The sequence below is a fragment of the Leopardus geoffroyi genome, chromosome A2 (genome assembly GCF_018350155.1).
Source record: "Leopardus geoffroyi isolate Oge1 chromosome A2, O.geoffroyi_Oge1_pat1.0, whole genome shotgun sequence".
Classification (NCBI taxonomy): Eukaryota; Metazoa; Chordata; class Mammalia; order Carnivora; family Felidae; genus Leopardus; species Leopardus geoffroyi.
In genome coordinates, this window is record NC_059331.1 from 154,841,567 (window position 1) to 154,858,613 (window position 17,047).

The following is a 17,047-nucleotide window of genomic DNA, read 5'->3' on the forward strand; positions in this document are numbered from 1 at the left end:
GGCCCTCGCCATTTCGTCTCTGTGAGAGTGGCCTTACCTGTAGTATCTGGACTGCAGGTAGGTGGAACACACAGCCTTGGACACGTGACTGGCCGAACCGAAGTCGATGACCTTCACTCTGTACGGCTGCCTAGACGGATCTACCAGCATGATGTTTTCCGGTTTGAGGTCGGCATGGATGAGGCCGAGGCTTTTCAGCTTCATCAGGGCTGTGGCTACCTGCTGGAGGACTGGGCGGATGTACTTGAGGGGCAAGGGGCTGAACTTGTTCTGCTTCAGAAAGTCATAGAGGTTCTGCTCCAACATCTCAAAGACCAAGCACGTGTGGTTCTTGTGCTGGAAACACTCGTAGGCGCGGACAAAGTTGTAGTCGTCGGCGCTCTCTGTGCTCAAGCGGGCCAGGATGCTCACCTCGATCTGACCCTGCCGGGCATACGACGGGTGGTTCTTCAGGATTTTGATGGCCACGATCTCATTGGTGCCCCGTTTCCAGCACTTGACCACTTGCCCAAACGTCCCTCGGCCCAGGAATTCTAAAACTTCATAAGTGTTGGTCATGGAACACAGCACCTCATGCTGGACCAGCTGGTAATCACCCTCGCTGTTGGAGCCACTGTTTTTGGAGGTGGCAGTCGATGTGGTGGCAGTGGCTACAGTGGCCCCACTGGCATTATTCTGAATCATGGGTGGATGCTCTTCGATGATCTGCACGCTGCTCGTGTTCTCAATCTCCTCACTCTTACGCTTGAGTCCACATTTTTGGTAGGTATCGAGAAGGCTCACAGTGCTGCGACGCATCAGGTTGTGTGGTCCGCCGAGGACTTGCCCGGTGACAGAAGTGCTACTTGCTGATGTTACGACTATGTGCCCGGTGCTTCCTGGGAAGATGATGGTCTGCTCGTAAGGTAGGCTTGGGTTTGGGATCGGCAAGGAGGTGCTGACGGTTGTGGTGGCTGGCTGAGAAGGCGGGATGTTCTTACTCTGGCTGTACACTTTGCTGTGGGAGCCGTACCCAGTCATGTCCCAGGCGGAACTCGGCTCCACTTTCAGTTTCTTCACACTACAGAAGGCACTTGATTGAAGGGTGTGAGGGGAGAAGACTTGCACATGTGAGGCCATACCTAGGAGGAAAAGAAAGGGAAAGACACATATTTTAGTTGCCGCGAAACGGACAAGCTCAGCAGATTCATCTCAGTTGTGACCGGTGGCTTGGGTCCTAGAGAATATTTTCCTCCCACTTCAAAGCAACGTTGGGAAAGTGAATGTATCCACCCGCCACCCCCACCCCGGGGAAGCACATTCTGGTCACTCAGTTCGTGGGGCCGAGGAGTTCGTGTTCCGCCTGCCACCGTGGGGGGTGGGGAGGGGGAGAATTGTAGAGTCGGTCAGGAATACAATCAAGACTCAGATACAGAGTTGGAATATCAGGACTTTGTTCGTGACTTATTTGTTTTTATAAATACTGTTTGTGATAGAAACAGATTCTTCCCCAATTCTCGCTGGGTTGCAATCCTACTAAAACCGAGGACTGTATCAGGTGGCCCAGGTAACTGTTAGACTTAATTGTCCCACATGGTCTGCTACTCCTTGTCACAGACCCTGTTGGGTTAACTCGTTCGAAGAAACATCTTCCACTACGGGTCCAGGCATGGCGCCACTCATGATCCGGGAGCTTCTGGATGAACCGTAATTACCCCCTGGGATCTTAGTCATCTTAAATGAATTCTCTAGGGCTGAGTAGATCAGCAGTTAGTCTGATGCTTTCATTTAGATGGTCTAAATATAACATTTTGTCATTTATTTTGTTTTATATCATCGTAACCTTTACTTTTTTTGTGGGGGGAAGGAGTGGGTAGCACCATTTATGGGCTCTACTCACTAACTTTTCCTGCTGAATTCATCTATCCATAAATTTATCTATAAAGTACTGTTCTTTCGTACCAACATCTCAGCCACAATTTAGATAACCTCAGAAATCTACTAGACTATAAATCTGGAATAGTTGCACAATTTAGAATTTTGGTGACTCTAAAAATAAACAAAAATCATAGAAAAGTATCAAGGAAAAATAAGGCAATGAAATGAGGAAGATAAGTTCTTAACGGTGAAAGTGAAAACAAACACTGCTCATCATCTAACTGTAGTTGATAAACATTCGTTTTTTTGACAGAGAGAGAGAGAGAGAGAGAGAGAGGAGAGAGAGAGAGAGAGAGAGCAGGGGAGAGGGGACGAGGAGAAAGAGAGAATCCCAAGCAGACTCCATGACCAGCGTGGAGGCCAATGTGGGGCTCAGTCTCACAACTGTGAGATCATGACCTGAGCCAAAATCAAGGTGGACGTTCAACCAACTGAGCCACCCAGATATGCCATAACCATTTCTCATAGAAGTACAAGGACAGTGGGATTTCCATCAAGGACTGCTGTTGTCTAGCCATCCTTGTGTTCCTGTCTCAGACCCCTCTCATTACCTAGAGTGGTCATTAAACATTTTCCTTCATACCCTGTCACCTGTCACCCTAGCCACCCTCTCTCCCAGCAGACACCTTCCACTGGCCCAACACCTGCAATCTTGCTTTCCACCTTTATTCTCTTCATCTCAGAACAGTCCTGAATCTACCTCCAGCCCCCATCCTTTCTGCTTTCTCCCCGGTCCCAGAGGAAGCTGTGTCTCTCATTTCCAACCCCCAAATCTCCTTTCATTCTCATGATTCCTCCTCTCCAGTTCCCTCCACTGTCCTCTCCCTCTCCCAGAGCTTTCAATTTCTGCTTGTTAATTAGATCCAGGTCCTTAGTAGGTATTTAATAAAGTTTTGCCAAGCAAATCAATGACTTAATCTTTTTCTGCCTTCCTGTGTCACCGTGTCACACATTCCCAACTTAGAAGGTAAGAAGAGTAACAGCCATACTCTCCCCCTTTAATTTTTTCCTTCTCACCTGTCATCAGTGGTTTATGCTCCCTTTTCTTCAAGGCTCTCTCCTTAGTCTACGCCCCCATCCCGCACATCCACACACTACAGCGCTGTGTTCTGCAAGGTTCTTAAAGGTAAATGACTTCCTAATTGCCTACACCAATGGCCCCTTTTCAGCCCCTATTCTCCTTGACCTCCCTGCAACATCTGATATGCTGACCACAACTTCCTTCTCGATGCTCTTATCTGTGCTTATGAGAATCTGTAATCTCCTCCTCCAGTGTCTGATTGCACACTGTGTGCCTGGGTGGTTCCTTCTCCTCTTCCTCCTTTAAAATGTTGGTATTTCCAACATTTTGACTCTGTTCTCTCTGGAAGATATTCATTCAAACAGTTTGAGCTGTCATTTTTATGCAGGCGACTCCCACCGTTTATCTCAGGCCAGGTTCTCCCTCTTATCTTCCATTAGGAAGTTCTGACTCCTGCAACGTCAAAGACTAACTCCCAAAGCTGAATTCCTTATCTTCTCCTAAAACTTTAGCCATCTCACGCCCCTTTTAACATCCCCCTTTCTGTTCATAGAATATTCTTCTAGTCACTTGGTTCCAAAAATGTGGATTTACCTTTGATGAGTCTTCTTTTATCCATGGACAACGTACTAATCTTATTAATTTCTCTTTCTTTCAAAATGTCTTTTGTAGCCATCTCTTTATTTCTGTTCTGGCTGCCACTTCCATGATTAAAGCATTTATTTATCACTTCCTAATAGGACTAGGGCCAATGCCAACATCTGGTCTACCTGAGAAGTCTTTTCCTCTAACTTGTCCATATTCAGTCACCAGATTAATCATCCTAGAATAATTCTAAGCACATTACTCCCCTGTCCAAAAACTTTCAGTGTCTTCTTAGTGTCTACAAGATAAAGCTGAGGACTCTTTCACTTAACACTATCACATTCAATTTCAATTACCTTCTTGGTTTCATCTCCAACGAAGAACTATCCTCAACCCCCAACTTGAATTAAGCAGTTCTATCACTGTTTCTAGAATGTCTCTACACGTCCTACCTCCACACTCCTATCTCCATTCCCTCATCTGGCACGCCTTCAAAGTTATTCAAAGACAAGACAATTCGGATCCCTCCTCTTCCCAGACCTCACCAACCCACAGTGATCATTCCCGAATCTCTTTCCCTATAGCACTTACCATATGCACTATCCATTTGGCCACAAATTGTACCTCTGCCTTGCAAAATCTTGTCTTGTTGAGCTGAATTACTTATTTTTTGTGCTATTTCACTTGTTACACATTTAGGTCATGTTTCCATAACCAGCTTATATTCTGGGTCCAAGAGCTACAGTTTATATTATCCATGGCAGGCACTCAGTTGATGGAATAAAAGCACTCTATGGCCAGACCTCCAGGAGAGCTTAGCTCTCTGGCCATAGAGCAATGACCAGTCATGGGCACCTATGGGACCTGGCCATCCCCTGGAAAGTAAAGAAAAACCTGTCGCTATCTTCCCACCCATACCAAGGCTTTTTTAAAAAAAAACGAGGCAGGGGTTGGGCAGCTCCTGCCCTGATGTCAGCACTCACAGTCTATCGGTACTTTCAGTCTGGACATGCTCTGACTGTCCACAAGCAGCCTCAGCCTGACACCCAGCACCTGCTCGGAACCCCACCTTCATCCTGATCCCGTAGATCTAAGAAAGGCTTCCCTTCCTGTTTGGATCCTGAACTCCAATATCTACCTATGCAAAATGACTACACCTGCATATACATCTTTCTGCCCGGCAAGACCATTTTGGCTTGCTTATTCAGAATCTACACTTTACCTATTTTTTCCCCATTGCTCTTTCTGTTCAAGTCAACCTCCCTCTAATTCTGTTGTAATACTGAAAATGTTGTTTTCTATAGTCACCAGTACTAAATATTCATATTGTCCTAGATGTTGTCCACTATGTAGAAATAACCAGTCCCTCGACTTTTAGTAACTTATCTACTGGAGGCAAAGCGTTTCCTTTGTCCTTTGCTACCTCATGTGCCCCTCATTCCTCGACGCTCAAGTACTTGGGGAGGGAAGGGTCGCATGGCATTGGAAGAAAGTTGCTGATGTTACATAAGGGAGAAGTGGCTCTTTTCTCTATTTTCACTGTTTCAAAAACATTTTGTAGAAAGGCCAGAGTGTAGAAGTGGAAATTTACAGAGGGGAAGAGGATGGCTTATGACTTATTTGTTATTGGGATGACAGCCAAGGGTCATAAAATTGTGGAAATCATCGCTGGCTACCTCTGGTGACAGATGCCCAAGACCAGAGAGGACATACGCGTGGCTAACAATGCCCTTCATCGCGCCTGGGGCCTCAAATGCTATTCCTCAGGATTACCATGATTCTCCAGATTTTAAAATCTCAAGTACCCACTAGGCTCTGGGCCAGATATACTATGGACAGGGTAAGCACACGTCCGACTTTATCTGGGACAGTCCAGAGTTACTCTTTCCAATGCATTCTCACAAAGGTCCTAGTTTGAAAGCTAGGAAGACAACTGATGGGTTTAGGCTCCCAGGATTAAGCGGAAAAATCAGGCCCTGACCCTAGACATTCCAACCAAAACAATTCTATGTGCCTCTTTGTCTCTGTCTTAATGGTTTATTGATAAATTCCGTTTTCTAGGATTAAGAGTAATTTTTTCCACCTAAAAATAAGAATAGCTAAATATCTTCCTGATTTTCCTGAAGGATTAGCGCACAAGATTTTTTAAATGTCATTTATTAAAGGACTGGCTCATTTAGTTCTTTTTTCTCCCCCTGCTTAGTTGCTTAGTTTCTTCATAATTTTTTATTTCACAACTAGAAGAACTGAAAAGTTGCTTCACATCTGAGTACATTTCCTTTCCATTTCCCCACCCCAAAATTATCTACTGGAAAATCAGACTCTGGTGAAACCATGGGGATGAGTGAGGGTTCAACTATGATTTAAAAAGAAATTAAACTGAATTCAACTTCACTGAATTCTACCAAAGCTTGAGAGAAGGAATTGTAAGTAAAATAATGGCACCATTTCCCGCAGTGGATAAGGTTTAATTGTGGTTTGGCAGATGTGAAATAGATTACCACACAGAATCCAGTTACATTATTCGCGAGAACACAATCGTGAGCACCATAATCGTGAGCACCTTGGTGTAGAAGGTACGCACGTCCCCACTTCCCCAAATCCTCTGACACACACTTCTGCTGAGTAATGAGTGTTTGATAGGAGCAATCAGGAACTTAAAGGAAGGATTAATTCCCATACCCGACGGGATGCCGTATCTGTATCATAAATCAAATTATTACATGAAGATATCGTCCAGTTCTAGAATATTTCAAAAGAAATGTCAAAAATATACGAATGTTAGAAATAAGCACCTGAATGGATATTTTTCAACATCTAGGGTTAGTCTGAAAAACCCTTGATCACCCTGTACAACATGATAATTGGATGCCTCGGGGCTTGAAAAGTACTAGGAAAAAAATGTCTTCATGGACATTCAAAACCATATTCATACAATTTTAATGATAGTCTCCCTGCTTATCAAGTTTATATTTCACAACTAGTGCAAAGATAATTTCAGATTAGCCAATTTTAAATGATATATTTCCAAAATAGTGTACACTAAATGCCTGTGGGGCTTTTACATTGTTTTCAATCAAAGTCGGTTTATCCTCTAGTGGTGTCACGTTAAATATACAGTCTACTCCGTCAGAGCACAGTTGAGAAGCAAACATACACTCGACAGAATTCTTTTGTCGATAATGACAATAACAATACTACTGACTGCATTAAGGGTCCTCTATATAAAAAAGGCTGGGGCTGGGCACAGAAGGAAACACAAAGACATCTAACACATCAGCATTGCCTAAAGGAGCCTCAAATCTCATGGGTTTGTCAAGTTCACTGCAAATTAAAAAACAACAGGCAATCCTAGGCAACTTTAAGTAACTAGTCAAGCTAAACATGACGGGAGTTTAGAGGAGCTAAGACTTGAGCTGAGATTAGAGAGAGGGGGTATCTTTGAAATGTTCCAGGTCCTGCTAACTGGCGTAAGCAAACTGTGGGGAGCAGCCGGCACTATGGCCCTATGCCCTCAGGAAGTTTAGGATTTGCTTGGAGATGACAATGTAGGGGCATTTTACATAGGAAAACAACAACAAATGCTAAACGAATAAACAACCGTGTGTACCAATAGCCTACCCACCCAGAATTGTCATCTTCTAACTCAGTCTTTCAGAAGTAAGTTTTGAATACTCAGTAAGGCTGGGGTGGAGCCCGACCACTAAAGCCACTCCCATCCAACCTTTAGCCTTCACCCGGCCTTACTGACTGTCCTCTAACACAATTAACAAGTTGCAGAGGGACTATCATTGACTTTGCTCTCTGTGTCAGACCCCGGGTGCTTACACCCCACAACTGTAAAGTGCATTTTCCCTGTTTTACAGATGAGTTAATGGAGTCTGGGGACATGATCTAGTTTGTCCAAGGTCACTTTGCTACTACGAGCAGGGCTGGGATTTGATCTGATGTCCGCCTGACTCTCAATTCATGCTATTAACCATTCTTTTTCACTCTTCAGGTTCTCAGACTAGAAGTTCCAAACAAGGAGACCGGTCCAACAGGCAAAGAGAAATAAAAGCTGATATGGGAGAAGCGACAGATGTAAAGTATGGGGCACCCCCGACTGCGCACCACCTGCTAAAATCATGGGCACCCACGACAGTGATCATCCTAAGCCATCTACCATTTCTGCATCATCTGGTTCCCATAACATCTGAGAAACACAACCAGTCAAAATTGGTCAAATAAAATAAGTGTACGTCATTAAAGAGGTAAACCTCACTTATCCGATGCAGAGTGGCCCCAGTGGGCAGAGCACTGGTCTGGAGTGAGATGATCTGGGCTGTCACAGCAGTCCAGGGGTGAGGCAATGAGGATCTGGACTAAGGGGCTGTCTGAGGAAACAGAAAGGAGGTAGCAGAAACACAAGGCTTTGTGGAGAAGAAAAGACAAGACACACTGACACGTGGGATGTAAGGGCAAAGGAGAGAGAAATCAAATATGTCTGGGGGACTCAAAGGAGCAGGGTTCCACGGCCGTGGCAGGAAAGACGGGGAGTGGAAGCAAAGCTGTCTGTCTCGGGGGTGGGGGATGGGATAACAGAACAGGTTTTCCACCAAGTGGAGCTACAGCACTGGCAAGGTACCCAAGTGGAGATATTCAGTGTTGAACTCTTCACGCTGCAACTCTGAGGCAAGGAATTCCTTAACTTACCCAAACTAAAGTGTCAGGAGTCTCTGCTCACTGACCATCAGCATCTAGTTCCCATTTGCTCAGTTGAGTCTTGAATGAGGATAAACCATCTTGAAAAGAGAATGGATTCCAACAAGGTGCGCTAACCTGGCACAGGATTAGTCAGAGGGGGAAGAGGGCAGGGTGACCCTGGATCAGCTCACGCGCACACCAGAGATTGCTAAACAAAGATCGGCAGGACCAGTGACAAAGATACCAAAAGGGGAAAAGACTAAAATCAAAAGTTCACATCCCAAAGAGACTGAGGAAGGAAAGGTGTCCTTGATTTTGAGGGGAGAGTCCAGCTGGAAGAGCTCTGTTTTGGACAGATTTCATTGTAGGCATTGATAACAACATAGAGGAAATGTTCTATATGTACTGAGAAAAAAACCAGGACAGGAGAATGAGCGAGAGATCGTGACTGGAGATATTGACCTTAAGGGCCATCACCAACACCTAGATGGAAATGGGGTCCGTGTGGGTAAAGCTGTTTCCCAGGAGAAACGGTGTAGAAACTAGAGCAGATGGCAAATGAAGAAATCCTTGGGGGCACAGACATTGTCGAATAGTAGGAGGAGAGTATGAATCATGGGGAAAAGTCAAGGATAAAATGATGATAAACACAATTAAGGGATTGATCCTAGAGAAGGAAAACAGAGAAAGAGCTACTGGGCCTGGCTGGATATAAGCCAATAGCCCTCTTTTCCCACAGTGTCAGGAGGAGAGAAAGAAGGGGTGCTTTCCTGGGAAGAGAAGCAAACGCACCATGTTATCCTCTTGCTTTTCCAAGAAATGTGATTCTCTTCAGGACTCTCAAAATCCTTTACGTCCTCTGCCTTGAATCTACAAATTCTACCAGAAGCTGGAGTCCTTCAATTGAGAAAGCATCCTGTCCTCGCCATTTGCAAATTCTCCTTATCTGTCTTCCTATGGGCTCGTGATGTGTCAAAATCGGCCCCTCTCAGGTTCAGACTTACTTCTTTTTGGAAGTTGCTAACCTCACCTATAACAGCTTTGAGCCTCTCTCACATTCACCTTGCTGTGACTCTACCATATTGCCTGAACAAAGCCATAAACCGTGATGGATGAACCAGCCTTTCACGGCAGCAGGTGAGTACCGTAGTCCACGAATGGATTATGTGGAGGCCATGTTACCAGGTGTTTACAGGCAATCTGGAAATTAGGAATCCAATATAATGCTGGTGAAGGAAAGAATGATGCCATTAAGACACACATGCTTTCCAGTTTCTTTCTCTAGGAAATTGGCGGAATCCATGAAAGGAGAAACAAAACTAACTCAAAAACTCCTTTTTAAAACAATAGTTGCATTAATCAACACTCTTGTTAGTAAAAAAACAAGGAACAAAAAAAACCCCTAAACTCTTGAACATCAGAGTATTAGTTTCCTGGGGCTGCTGTAAGACAGGACCACAGACTGGGCGGCTGAAGCAACAGGAATTTGTTCTCTCACAGTTCTAGAGGCTGGAGGTCAAGATCAAGGTGTTGGTAGGTTCAGTTCCTTCTGAGGACTCGTTCCCAGAATCCGTTCCAAGGCTCTTCATGGTCTATAGGAGGCTGTGTTCTCCCTGTGTGTCTTCACTCCCTCTTCCCTCCATGCATGTCTCTGTGTCCAAATTTCCCTTTTTATAAGGACACCAGTCATGTTGGGTTAGGACCCACCCTGATGACCTTACTGTAACTTGATTAGCTCTGTAAAGATTGTGTCTCCAAACAAGGTCACTTTCTGAAGTACTGGGTGTTAGAATGAAGCATGTGAGTTTGGGGTGGGGGGCACAATTCAACCCATAATAATAGGTTTAAGGAAACCAAAAGCTTTTTACCAGACTTTAATCTTCTCAGGATATAGAGTCTGGATATTCCAAAAGAACTCCCTCCGTTTTTCCCTCCTTAGAGAGAAGATGTTTCATTTTGTGATTTCCCCATATCTTGCCTCGAATGACCTATGAGGGCATTTCAATTAGTCACGTATTACATATGGAAACAAGCAAAAGCAAAGTGGTTATTTTCAATTAAATTCTGCATGACGTGCATGTTCTAGTGCTTCTGGAAAAGGCCATGCAGGGATGTACCTGTTATGTATCCTGAGGATAACTGCAGTCAACTCTGATATAAAGGAGAGTTGGCAGGGACATGTTTGTAACACCCAAATGGGAAAGAGTCAGCCAAGTTTCTAGTTCTGACTCTGGGTGTATCAAATATTTGTGAAGTAGGACATGAGTAAGCTCAAAAGAGAAATCATTTGTGGGCTGGGCATGGGATGGAAGTTTTCTTCTCGGGCCAGTCTTGTGTCACACGTACTAATTCTCTTCTGCTGTCCATACTGTCCTTTTCATGCAAAGCCTGTGGCGGCTGTGACATTTCCCAGCTTTGCATTTTCCTTCCAACTGAGGATCTCAAGAAGAGAGGCCTTCCTAAACAAACTTGACGGGATGAAAAGGGTAAATATCCACCAACTGTAAAAACAAAACCAGCTTTACTCCTGGTTTCAACACAGATAAATTCCATTCAAATATACATTTTCCAAGGATCTAGAAGGATGCTCATTTTGTTCCTGAAATGTTCTAAATAAGGTGGTTGAACTTTCAATGGTATTAATTTCCAGGTGTTTGAGTCACAAATTTTTGCAAAAGCCTTGTCCTCGAATCTCTCAGCCACTCTCTCTCATTACCGCCCCCCCCCCATTCACTACTGCTCCAAAATCATGACTGACACCTCAAGAAACGAGTGAGCCAGAACTGGAACAGATCTTGGGGAGACCAGGTATGTATCTGGCAATGCCATGCAAGCCTCAGTTTCCAGTTTTCTATCCTTTAGAAATGTCTTATAAAGTCTAGTCTAAATCAAGGCTAAAAATCCATTAGGCTTTTTACTCTCGAGTGCAAAACAGAGTTATTCTGGTACCATACTGGTAAAGCAAAATCAAATGGTCTCCTTACTTAACCATCACTCATCCCATGCCCAGCCCACAACCGATTTGTCTTTCTGAGCTCATTTAGGTTCACCTCCGGAAATGCTTGGCACACTCAGCATTGGAACAGGAAACCTACTTTCCTCTTTCCCATTTGGTATTCTAATTACTGTGCCACGCCAACTCTCTTTGACACCAAAGAGTATGCAAATTCCATTACTCTATGGAATGCTATTGCTATGTGTCCCCTCAAAAGATATGCTGGAGTCCTAACCCCCGATACTCGCAAAGGTGACCTTCTTTAGGAAGGAGGTCTTGAGGCTGTGATCCAGTTAAGATGAGGCCATTAAGGTGACTCCAAATCCAATACAACTGGTGTCCTTATAGGAAGAGGAGGAAAGACACAGACACACAGAGAATCCTGCATTAAAGAGACAGAGGCGGAGATCAGAGTGGTGTGGCCGCAAGCCCAAGCGTGCTGAGGGCTGCGGGTGCCACCAGAAGCTAGGGAGCGTCCAGGAAGGCTCTGCCCAGAGCCGCAGTGGGAGCCAGGCCCTGCTGACACTTTGCTTTCCCGACTTCTGGCCTCTGAACTATGAAAGAATAATTTTGTGTTGTTTCAAGCCACATTTTGGGTACCTTAATGCGATCATAGCGCTAGGAAACGAATATGCTCTGTAATACATTTCAGGATCTATTTCACCGAAAAAAATATGTTTGTACTCAAGCTGTGATAAAGCATTTGTAACAATCGCAGGGTCACGCGGGCCAAATGGAGTCTGTCTTTGCCGCCTCTTGGTTGAAAAGCTCTAGAAGCATCCTCAGCTTTACTCCCATGGCTTAGTCACCAATCCTGCCAGGGCGCAGAGCACCTCCCCTTTCGATGCGAATACATTTGTTCAGGGCAACCCACGTTCGACTTCAGAACAACAAAATTTGGGACGAGAGCAGGCGACAGTTCCATCTGTGCTCAGCTGCAGCCCACCAGCAGTTAAGGAGTCCGGGGAAGGCATTTCCTCAGACCCGCCCTCTTGAAACCTCAACTCCTTGCTGTTAGACAAAGAAGCCAGGACAAAGGCCCGCCGCCTGCAATCTGCTCCCGGTACAACACCTGTTCGCTGCCTCTTGCGCTCATGTTTATGTATGCCTCCTAACGTTTCTCTCCTAGGCTGTTATCTACCCGCAAAGAAAACTTCGTGAAAGCTGTCAGGCAGACACAGGGATGCCTGTGAAGCCGCCCGCACACAGGCCTCTCTCCCTTGGGTTCTCTTCAAACCCAGGATCCACCCCACCCTCGGCCGGGGGCACAGCAGCACACCCCTCTTCCAGGACTGAAACGCCGACCGCCGCTCCCATCGGGAACTCTCCATTACTGCTCCTTTGCTCCCTGGCAGGTTTTTTTCCATTGCTCTCAGTTGCTTTAACTGACATCTGACAAAACTCCATTACAGATCATTTTGGGGAAAGGGAGAGGAAGTGCCACTCCCGTGGTGGAAAGAGAAGGAAAGTGGGAAGACACAAAGGAAGAGAAGTCAGAGAAATGGGTGGAAGGCTGGCAGGGATGCTGGGAGGAAGGTAGGGGAGGAGGAAAAGGTAAAAGAAAAGATGGCAGGGGCGCCTGGATGGCTCAGACGGTTAAGCATCCGACTTCGGTTCAGGTCATGATCTCGCCGTCTTGTGAGTTCGAGCCCCGCGTCGGGCTCTGTGCTGACAGCTCGGAGCCTGGAGCCTGCTTTGGATTCTGTGTCTCCCTCTCTCTCTGCCCCTTCCCGGCTCTTGCTCTGTCTCTCAAAAATAAATAAACATTTAAAAAAAATTTTTTTTTTTAAAAGAAAAAGATGGCAGAGAAGTGAGAAACCGCTTGTGCAGATTAAGGTGGGCTCTTATGTCTGCCGCAAGGACACTTTCACGCTAGGAGTCACTGCCATCAGGTGCAGTTATTAGCCCACAGCCTGGGTGCTGGGCTACCCACAGGCGGCACCGAGGGGAGGTGATGCTCTGACAGTTACTGGCGCCTTCCTCCCGCAGCATGGCTTACACGTAGGAGAGCCTGCCCGCGTCCTGCCTCGTAACGCAGACAGGCTCCTGGTGACGGGGGGGAGGGGGGTCACAGCGTTCTGAGAGCTCATTCCAGACTGCTTCCGAGTTCCCGGGGAGCACGTCGGCCGCGGGCTCTGCCCCTCGCTGGCTGCGCAGTCTCGGCACGCCGCACGGCCTCTCTAGGCCTCAGCGTCCTCCTCCAGAAAACGGGCACGGCGAGAGCTTCTCAGGGGGTCGTGGTGAGGATTAACGGCGCGAGGACACGAGAGCACTCAGCCCGGTGCCTGGCCCACACGCGCAGTTCGGTGTGCCATCTCCGGATGGACAAAGGAAACAGAGAAACAATGAAATGGGTCTCATCTGTTACTTATCTCAAATGCTACTCCGTCAGGAAAGGCAAGTTTGATCAGGAAGAAAGCAACTTCCGACGACCCTGAAGAGGATGCCGGGAAACTTCAAGGGCTTGAGAAGATTCACACGGCAGAGCCTATATTTTACCTACTTTGCCTAAAAAACATGTGCCTTTTTCCCCCTTGTAACTCTTTTCTTCTTTTCAACTTTTGATTTGTTTTATTTAAAACAAATTTGTTTAACGTTTTATTTATTTTTGAGAGTGAGAGAGACAGACAGACAGAGTGTGACGGGAAGGGGCAGAGAGAGAGGGAGGGAGACACAGAATGTGCAGCAGGCTCCAGGCTCTGAGCTGTCAGCACAGAGCCCGACGCGGGGCTCGAACTCGTGAACCCCGAGATCATGACGTGAGTGAAGTCAACGTTTAACCGACTGAACCACCCAGGTGCCCCGCAAGTATTTAATTTGAACTCTCCCGTGACGTGGCTTCTTTTCTCTCTCTAGTTGTGTAGTTCTCTCAGCATTCAGACCGATTTCTTGGTGTTTGAAATGATTTGGTATTCACCTGCTATGCTCAAGGGACGAGGTGAGCCTAGGCCACCCTAACTCCTCCAGGACTCCTTATAATGCTTTATACCAAAGTTCTACCCCTGGTCATAATTGGGACTCTCTTTTTATTTTATTTTATTTTATTTTATTTTATTTTATTTTATTTTATTTTATTTTATTCATAAGCGTAATTGACATACAGTATCATGTTAGCATCTGGTATACAACATGGTTAGTGACTTGACATTTGTAGACATTGTGAAGTGACCACCAAATAAGTCTAGTCACCATCTGTCACCTTACAGAGGTCCTACAATATGATTGAACTATATTCCCCATGCCGCATGTTATATCCCCATGGCCTACTTATTTTATAACTAGAGGTTTGTAGCTCTTAATCCCCTCCACCAGCCTCCCCTCCCCCCCGCCCCCTTCCCTCTGGCAAACACCAGTCTGTTCTCTGTATCTGTGATTCTAGGTTTTGTTTTGGTTGGTTGGTTTTTGTTTCTTAGATTCCACATATAAATGAAATCATGCAGCATTTGTCTTTCTCTGATTTATTTCACTTAATGTAATACCCTCTAGGTCCATCCAAGTTGTAACAAATGACAAGATTCATTCTTTTTTATGGCTGAGTAGTATTCCATTGTGTGTGTGTGTCACATCTTCTTTATCCATTCATCATTTGATGGACACCTGCGTTGTTTCCCCATCTTGGCTACTGTAAATAATGCTGCAGTGAACACAGGGGTGCATCTACCTTTGCAAATTAGTGTTTTTCTTTTTCTTTTGCTGGAAAGCCAGTAGTGGACTTGCTGGATCATATGGTGGCTCTATTTTTAATTTTTTGAGGAACCTCCATACCGTTTCCATAGCGGCTGCACCAGTTTATATTCTCACCAAGAGTGCACAAGCGTTCCTTTTCCTCCACATCCTCTACCCAGCATTTGTTATTCGTCTGTTTGATAACAGCCATTCAGACAGGTGTGAGGTGACTAGACCCAGTTTCTAAATACAACGTGTTCATTGCAGATCCGTATCTGTTACATAAACTATGACCTTTTTTGATTGAACACTTGGTAAGAAAAAAAACAAAAACAAAACTTGACCACCCCTAATACATCTGATATTTATTTTTAATAAATTACACATGTTCTATTTTACTACCATAGTATGCCTACTAAAAAACACAAACATAGAAGATTTAAAAGAATGGGATAAAATATATGTATTTCTAGTGTTTGCTTCTATTTCCCAATAAATTGTTCTGAGCCCCTCACTTTGAAAACCCCCGCCTATGACTCAGATGTCCAAGCCAAGTGAGTTAGCCTTGGCCACATGATTAACTGCGGCCAATAAAAAGTGAGCGTGAAATACCGTTTCTGGGCAGAGGCTTTGCGGAGCCAGTGTGCGGTCCCCCTATTCGATCCTCCCGCCAGCGATGATCCCCGGGGTGGAGGCTGCATGGCCAGAGAACTGAATGAGGATAACCAGGAGCAGAGGGACCCCAGCTGAGTCCCCACAGGTACGCAGGCAGCATGACGGTGAAACACACACACCCTTGTTGTTTTAAAGTCCCGGGTTGCGGGGGTTTTTGTGGCCGCGGTAAAACTCAGCCCCTCCTAACTACAATGCAACTTCCCTTAATGCTGCTGTCCCAGATGAGTCTAAATGAACGAGGTCGAATGTAATTATATTTTGATGCTCGTCGTGCTCACCCGTCGAAAGCAGAACGCACCATTTTTAGAGACAAATTTAAAACTTCTAAATGGTTCAATCCCTACCACCCCTATTTAAGCACCAGGTCTGTGTCCTGTGAAAAAGCTTCATGAGACCCATGCGTTAAACGATGGCAAAGCTCTGATCCTCAAAGTTATTAAGTGATTTCAGGTGTGCGCACCCTTATCCCCACCCAGGAACGCTCCAAAAAAAGCAGAAGGTTTAGGATCATCTGTCACACATGCCTATTAGGCTTGGAACCTTGGAGACAAATGACATGCTAGCACTGAAATGGGAAGCTGCTCTTCAGATCGGCCACGGCAGTTTGGCCGAACGGACGCTGAGGTGCCCTAGTCGGAGCCTCAGCACATGCCCCTCTGCTGCTGCTTTCCTGGGAAAAAGAGACTTTTTCACACCCTGCCCCCAGCTGCATGATGCAATGCTTCTGTTCTTGGGAGAGAATACCCAAGTTCTGACATCATAATAACCGTGGGTATTACTCACGATACGCTCACAAGCCTGGCGAGGCACAGTCTGTACCCTCTTTATCACTGAAGTCAGCAAGGGGTTTAAAAATAGCATTTGCTCCCACACCCAGGGTACCACTGACTCATTAATGGAGGAACAAACACTATCCTGGACTCCTTACTTCTATGGGGTTTTAGACCGAGGCTCCAAGAACTGAGGTACAGCACGTGTCCCCGCTCTAATAGGGCTGCTGTGCTGTGCTAACTTACAGAGAGAGCTCGGCAGATCCCAAAAGAAGGCAACCTTAGAAATTGCAAAAGCAGGATTTAAGATGCTGTCATATTTGTGACTCAAACATGATCATCCTAAAATGTCATTAAGGAAGATATCTATAAACGTGGGAACTGTAACATGCTGAACATACCAAAATAAAGAGGGATGATGTTACAGTGGTAAGTGACAGTCGTCGGAGTGAAGTTTATAAATAAGTCGGAGAGTTCTCATTGTTAAGGGGGAGAGAGGGGATTTCATTTTAGAAGTCTGATTCAGGTTCTTTAGAGAGAAACATCCCTAGAGAGCCTTTTTTAAATTTATAGTTATCTGTAAAAACACATAATACCTTTTGCTCAAATTCTGTGCTTACTAAGCAATATGATCTCTTACTGGGATTCCAGAGAGGCCTCCCTGACCAAGGAGGAAATGCCCTTGGCATAAGCAAGCCTCGCCTCTCTCTGTAATGATCCAGATTAATCAAT

The 17,047-nt window shown here is 45.4% G+C and overlaps 1 protein-coding gene across 4 annotated transcripts in view; it reads right to left on the reverse strand.

Moving 5' to 3' along the window:
- Positions 1-17,047, reverse strand: part of HIPK2 (homeodomain interacting protein kinase 2) — a 192,337-nt gene that overhangs the window by 131,254 nt on the left and 44,036 nt on the right. For all 4 annotated transcript variants that reach the window (XM_045495853.1, XM_045495852.1, XM_045495855.1 and 1 more), the window contains exon 2: positions 38-1,121. In XM_045495853.1, coding sequence (XP_045351809.1) covers positions 38-1,121 — 1,084 coding nt within the window. The remainder of the gene's footprint in view (positions 1-37; positions 1,122-17,047) is intronic.